A 7523-nucleotide genomic window follows, 5' to 3' on the forward strand; every position below is an offset into this window, starting at 1 on the left:
TTTTTTTTTTTGCGGGGCGGTTCGATGCGAAACCGATTAACAGCCAAATAAGTGAAGCAAAAAAAAGGAATACACTTCACCAAGTCGGCGAGATAAAATGAGGAAGACGTGCCAGGTGTGCAAGCAGAAGCTGTACCAGTACGTGTGTCCCTCCTGCGAAATCGTCTACTGCAGTCTCGAATGTTACAAAAAGCACAATGATGAGTGCGTGCACAATTTCCTGGACAACCAAGTGAAAGAGAATATAAAGAATAATCAGCTGACCGATTTAGACAAACGCGAGTTCAAGTTCAAGCTCAGGAAATTTTATGAACAAGGCGGCGAAGGCGCAGAACAGGAAGGGGAAGACGAAGACGATGAGGAAGTCGCTGATGGGGAAGAAGCGGGAATCGGTGATGAAGAAGAAGATGCTAAGACAGAAGCGGGAATCCCTGATGAGGACGTCGCTGATGAGAAAGTTGCTGACGAGGAAATCGCTGACGAAGCAGGGTCGGATGCGCCTGCCGCCTCACCGGGTCATGGACACCTGAAGAAATGGTGCATTAGCAACAAACGGTACAAGGTGCTGACGGAGCTGGCCAAGAGCGACCAGCTCAAGTTGGACCACCTGACGCAAACAGAGCAGAAGCAGTTCTTCTCATTTCTAAAGAGTAACGACATGAATGCATACTTGGAAAAATTCCAACCCTGGTGGCTAAACTGTGTCATTAAAAAGGTCCCAACACCTGAACACATTTGCTGCAACAAGCGTGTAAGTGAAAATGTCAAGTTCATGATAATCGAGATGGTCTACTCCTACTGCTATTTGTTACGCATTTTTAATGAAAGCCTTGATGGTAAGGAGTTGTGTTACTGTTTGCTTTACATGGCTAGCTCCCTGAACAGATTTAATCTGCCCGAAAGCAACGTGTACAACACAGTGAATAATTTATTTCAGAGGATCCTCGAAAATGATGAAATCGCTCGAGAAAAAGGTATACTGTACAATGTCATCACCGATGTTACAATTATTCTCAAGCTAAAAGATCTGTTACTTAGGTGTTTGTATGAAACAAAAAAGTTTTTTAAAAAGCAAATAAAAAAAATGAATTGCAAAAAGGATAAAATGGATAGTAGTGTCAGTGGCACTAAAAAAATGGCTGCACTATTACAGGAAGAAAAACATTTTAAATATGTGAATAAGAAAATTACCTTTCTTTGTAGCTACGCCAACTACCACTATGATGTGTTTGACTCCGTGACAAAACAACTTGAGCGATTCTACAGTGAGCAGAGCAGGGGGATGGCCCTTGCGTCTAATGAGAAACGAGAAATTGTACTCTCTAAGGAGATGCCGTAAAGAAAAGGGGGGTGTACCCTCACCATGCGTTAAACTGCTGCCCACCACATGTGTGTCACCATCGCAGTTGCGTTAACCAAACTGTCGCTGCAAATTATTTTTTTTTTCATTTGTAGTTGCCATGTTGGGCGTATTCAAAATAATTTTTTGTGCGAAACGTTTGGGTGCTCTCATTTGAGCGCTTTTTTTTCGTGTTGACCAACCTGACTTGTAACCGGCCCTGCCCGTTTGCCTCTTTTCATTTCTCCCCTACGTGGGAACACACGCGTATATAAACACCTATGCGGAAGCGTCCACCCATGCAAGCCGCTTTTTTGCACCTTAACTTCCAGAGTCCATTCGTTCAATTCCCACCCGGGGGAAAGGAACTTCTCGAAGTTTGGATGGATCCCTCCCTCCGTTGAGTTCTCCCTTTGAGGGGCAGCAGAGATAAGGCACCGCATGCAGATCAGGGGGGAGGGTGTAAAAAAAAAAAAAAAGAAACGCACGAAAAATGTGTAAACTGCAAGATGGAGGAATCGCGAAAATGAAAACCTCTTCCCCCCTCCGTTCCCTCCTCCTCGGCAACGCGTGTGACACGAACGTGTAAAATGGGCCCAGGAAAAGTCGCCTACGCGAAGATGGAACCTCACACAGGTGCTTACACAAGGGGAAAATTAAAGGGGGAAAAAAAAAAGGAAATTTTTTCCATTTTTTTTTTTTTTTTTTTTTTTTTTCTCCCCTGAAAGGAATTAATACATCATATGTACTTGCTAAGCCACGCGAGGACAACAAAATTTGTGTAACAATAAGGGACCTAGTTAGCACTAAACAGGGTGCTTATTTCCCCCCTCCCAACTTTTTAAGCACACATGGAAGGAGGCTACCCGTGAGGAAATATACCATATATTCTCCCATTTAATGCGACTTCCAGGGGGGGACATGTAGGAAGGTTCAAAAATGGGTAAATTGCTTATCTGCCCAATTTGAAAATGTGTAATCCCTTGGCCGTTTTTTATGTTTTTTTTTTTTTGAGCCCCAATTCGGCAGCTTATTGACACCACCCCACTGTGGCATTACAACTGTTGTACTATGTCGTTTCTTTTAAAGTCAACATAGCTACACACATCTCATATTTGTATGAGTTCGATCCGATTATATATTTTTGCTTAACGTGTCAAAGTAGTCCCTGCTTGGGTAGCAAGGCAGACTTAGAGACTACCCCCAGGTGAGTGCACGGCAGAGAGAGGGTTGTCTGTAGGTTTGCGCTACTACCATTTGGCCTCTTCCGCACATTCACAACCTTTTGTACGCCTATAACGTCTCCTTGCTGGGATGACAAAATGGCAGAGAACCCGAATGAAGAAAAAGAAACGGTCCGAGTGACCTCCTGCTGCTGGTTAAGCAAAAGAAAGATAAGCAACCTAAACAGAAACAAGAATACAGGAAACGACAGTTCCCCTGGGGGGGTCGAAATACAGGTGCCCAATTTTAACATATGTTTGACCTCCCTAAGTTTACCAATTATAAAATTAAAAAATGACTTGGACCGCATCAGTGAAAATAAGCAGATAACACGGTTGAGGGAGAATAAGGGGGGACAGAAGGGGCACCCGAATGGCTCTTTTAATAAGAGGGCAGACGCAGACCGCGAGATGTGCAAGACGCACGAGGGACGCCTCACGAATGATGATGAAGTATGCTCCATGCTACTTCGAAGCAAAGCCTTCAACGAAACTTGGAGAGTTCTTAACAGCTACATGAATTGCTTTGTTTACAATTACGTTAACGAAATGGTCCATAAGGAAATAAATTTTCTCAACAAGAACTTGTGCCTCCGGGATGACAAGGTGTCCCTGCTAATCGTGAAGACGCAGACTTGCCCCTTCGTCAATCTGCTACAATACCGGGCGTTGTCGCAGAAGCTGAAGGAGGTGAATGGGTGCACAGATGAGGTAGCGGCAGATGAGCGAAGCGGCAGCGGAAAGGCGGCGCATGAAGGCGAAAAAGAGGAGCGCGTAGGTGCGGACGAAGCGGATGCATCAGCGCAAGACACAACAAGCACGTTCACATACAACACATTTGACAACCGAGTGGTGACATATACACTGCTACGGAAGAGGAGACACATCGCGTCCTGCATCGTCAACGTATACACACACGACAGCGTGGAAAGCATACTCATAAGAATTATAAAAAAAATAAACCGCAAGTGTTTCATGAAAATCGACAAAAATAATATGAACGAATTATTTCAAAAAATGGTAAAAAAGAAGAAAAAAAAAGTACTTATTATATTTTTAAAAAATTATATCAAATTGAAGTCTTCCATTTTTAGTGGCCTCCTCCTTTATCTCTTACATTTGAAGGAAATTAATTCAATAAACATAAGTGTGATCATTACAAATAATTGTGTCCTGTCTGCATTAAGCAACTTGGATTATGTAGTAAAAAAAAATGTGCATGTAAATATATGTAATTTGTATTTAAATTATTATCACATGATTGAGAATATCATGTTCCATCCTTTTTTCAACAACGTCTTATTTAAATTGAAAGAATATTATACAATAATTGATTATCTTTTTTTTTTAAATCACAATATGAGTTTTCTTCAAGTAAAATATTTTTTCTACATGTTCGTAAGAGATTTTTTCGACAAAAAAATTTTGTCTTTTCTTAATCTCCCTCTGATTTATTTTTGCAAGCTTGGCAACAGGGGGAAGAACGTACAAGATCATTGTCCTGAGGGAGGAGAAAAATACACCAAACAGTTTAGCACCTTCAAGGGGGAGATATGTAACCATTTGAACCAACTTGATGTGGGAGACCTTCGCCAGAAGTTTGTGTTGCTTCTACACGCGAGCAATTTTGATGAGGCGCACATACGCCATTTGAAGTCCAAGGGCAGGCACCATACGCTCTACCTCATGAGTGAGGTGTGCGCGGCTGGGGAGAGCAATCATACTACGGGAGCTATGACCACCTGCGAAGACCCGGGCGGGCGGGGGACAAAATTATCAAATGAGCAAAAAAGTCCCCCTCCCATGGAAAAACGACAAAGCCAAGAAGAACCCACCAAGGGGAAGGGAAAAAACAAAAGACCGCTACTCACGGAGGGGGGAGATAACCACATGCATAACACGCCCCATCAGACAAGCAAAGAATTTTCCAAAAAGAGGAAAATAAAAAATGGGTTCTTCTACAACTGCATAAGATGTCTCAAATTTGCCAAAAATGAACGCACAGGGAAAAGCCACCAAGGAGAGGAAAGCGGTGATGAGAACGAAGGCAGTGTGCAGAATGGCGTATCCCCCATGTGGAACGACCCAAAGGGCAAAAGTGATTTTCCCCACAGAGGGGTTGGTGAAAACACCTATCCAGGGGATCCACATGATGAAAAAAATTACATGCACGAAATAATTCAACTGATGAACAGGGACTCCATAAAGAAGACACTCAAATCGAGTGACCAATACCGAAGCTATTACTTTCAAAATTATGTTTCGCATAATAAATTGGTGGAAGGTCTGTCTCCCATGAACAGAATAATAAACAAAGATTTCATAGAAGAATGTAACTGCATAAAAATGTATGTCATAAATAACCTGACCGATCATATGAAAATGGAGCACAACTTTGACCACCTTGAAGTGCTAAAAAAGGAATGGAAAAATAATGAGTATTGGACAATTCAGCAGTACGAACATGTGCTAGCGAAAATGGAAAAAAAAATTCAGAATGGTAAGGGGAATAAAAAAAAAGGCCCCCTGGGGAAAGACGCAATTAAGACGAATAGCAAAGGTGCAGAAAAATGCAACGTGGGAAAAAAGGAAAATGGACAAGTCAACCCTCAAGTGGCTCTTCTCTACTTACAAAAATGTCTTGCAAAATCGATCAGCAAAAGAATGATTACACTTTTGTATAAAAAAAAAAAATACAACTTATGTCTTTCCATTATAAATACAATTTTAAAAAACATCCCCTCGTACTCTTCCATGAGGAAAAGAGTTCATATTTTGAAAGATTTATTTAAAAAATACGAGAAGAAATTTTTTATTTACAACGTGAAGGATCTTACAAAGGCAAATGAAGAAATTGAAAAAGAATTTAAACAAATGGTAAATACGATTTGTGACATTTTAATAAATCTGTACATGGGAAAAATAAATGTATTAAAAAAAGTCCTCACTGACATTTCAACTTTTTTGCATAGCGTCAAGTATATTATTAAATTGGAAAAATACATAACTGACAAGCATTTTTCTGAATTGAATTTGGAACTTTTTATAAAAAAATTGAACATTTTAATTGTCTTTTTTGATTTCATTATCAATTTGAAGAAAAAAAAATGTCAAGATAAAATTTCTGCGCAAGAGTACCGGAGGGTCAAGTCGAATGGAGAGAGAGGGGGGGGTTCACTATTGGAGGAAAACAACTCCTGCTCTCCAATAACCACTTATAATGGGGACATGAGGAAAATTGGCACCACCTTGAAGTGTGACGGGGTGTATGGAATGGGGGGGAAGGCCGACGAACACAGCAGCAGCACTACTGTAGAATGTACAAGCCAAAGTGGTGACACACAAAACGTTACCCGTGACCTGGGAGGGAAGGTCAATTTAGAAGAAAGCTTCTCCCAGGGCGATATTGAAAATGGAAAACTGGCAAAACTACTGAGTACAATGAGCGACTCAGACATGGCTCTAACTCTTCTCGAATTTGTCTTCCTCTTTTTTTGTGAATTTTTTTACTTCCTCCTGATGCCATGTGTATTTCTCCTCCCCTTGGTAAACACATGTATCACACACGACCATTCCCCGGACGCACAGGAGCTGCTGAACAAAAATTTACGAATGAAGCTGCTGCAAGTTCTCTACCATAACAAATTAGAATTAAAAGATTTGAACGGCCCCAGCTGCATTGCCTCATCAGAGTTCAGCCGCCCTTATAATGAGGCAAAGAATTGTGTACTTGAAAAAAGTGCGAGGGGAGGGGATCCCCCCAATTTGGGAGACCTCGTAGCCAAGGAAAAAGGGGAAAGAAGCATCCTCCTCCCCGACGATGTGTTGAAGAAGGGCAGCCAAATGGAAGACATGGTGATTATGTTTCACATTATTCAAAACTTGAACGCCAGGCACCTGAACATGTGTAGCATGTTTATTCAGTATGTTCATGTGAAGCTGAACTTGAGCGGACAAGACGGTGATCATAGCCTCCGAAGGGGCGAAAACAAATGTGACCGCAGTAGTGCCATGCAAGGCAATCCCCGTTCGAGCAGAGCACCTCCCCGCGACGCCTCCAACGTCCACTGCGAATCCTTCCAAGAATTGTTTTACCATTTCGTTATTGCAACCATGTCCCTTTTTTATTATTTGAAAATCATTTACATCCCATCAGCCTTTGTGAAGGGAAAAGACGAAGCACAGGGGTCTCCATCATTCAGTTGCAAGGTGAGGGGAATCGATACGGGCGGCCACGACAATCACATGATTAGTGCGAATGAAAATGGAGACTCACCAAACGTACGTCGTCAGAAGGGTTCAAGCGTGCTGAGCAGGTGTGGGGGTGGACGCGTCGATGGTTTGGAGGAGACGGCCAAAGCGACCAGCGATGAGGACATGGCCAAAGCCCCCCTGGCACACGTAAACGGGGAAGCCGACCAAGAATACAAAAATTATATACTGGACATGTTGGGGAGCATCCACATACGGAGGTTGATATTTGGGCGGGGGTACACCGCCTGAGGGTTGTCGCGCTGATTTGAAAAAAGAAGTATTGCATTTTGCTGCCCGTTTCCATGCCCGCATTTGCGTGAGGCTCTTGTTCCACCTGCGCGAGCGCGCCGCGTGTTGACATATTTTAGGGTGTTCGACCAACTCATGGACTAATTTTCGAGCCACTTAAAATTTTCCGCCGAAGGGTCGGGGTGAGCTGGGAATACATACACACACATGAACGGTGCAGAGAAGGGGGAGTATACAAACGAATGTGTAGCGTGAGTGTGTACGGGGGGGACGCTCCCCCAAGCGTAACAACAATTAGAGTGACAGTGATGAGGAAAAAATATCACACCCGCCACATCGATTTAAAACTGCTTTAATTGAACAACTCGTGTGGAGTAGGAAGAAAAAACGGCCATCACAAAATCACACCTTTTTCTTAATCCTTTTAAAAAAAAAAACATGTTCATTCATTCCCAGTT

The 7523-nt window shown here is 42.4% G+C and overlaps 2 protein-coding genes across 2 annotated transcripts; both read left to right on the forward strand.

The window, feature by feature from the left end:
• Positions 1 to 97: 97 nt before the first annotated feature.
• On the forward strand, positions 98 to 1339 carry AK88_00830 (uncharacterized protein; the record flags this gene model as incomplete). Its single annotated transcript, XM_012478474.1, has 1 exon — positions 98 to 1339. One exon carries the CDS (start codon positions 98 to 100, stop codon positions 1337 to 1339), a length of 1242 nt encoding a protein of 413 aa, XP_012333897.1.
• Positions 1340 to 2661: 1322 nt separating this feature from the next.
• AK88_00831 (uncharacterized protein) lies at positions 2662 to 7065 on the forward strand (the record flags this gene model as incomplete). The annotated part of the gene is made up of 1 exon (XM_012478475.1): positions 2662 to 7065. The coding sequence occupies one exon, from the start codon at positions 2662 to 2664 to the stop codon at positions 7063 to 7065; it is 4404 nt and encodes a 1467-aa protein (XP_012333898.1).
• Positions 7066 to 7523: the final 458 nt, after the last annotated feature.

The sequence above is a fragment of the Plasmodium fragile genome, assembly GCF_000956335.1.
Source record: "Plasmodium fragile strain nilgiri unplaced genomic scaffold supercont1.7, whole genome shotgun sequence".
Lineage (NCBI taxonomy): Eukaryota > Apicomplexa > Aconoidasida > Haemosporida > Plasmodiidae > Plasmodium > Plasmodium fragile.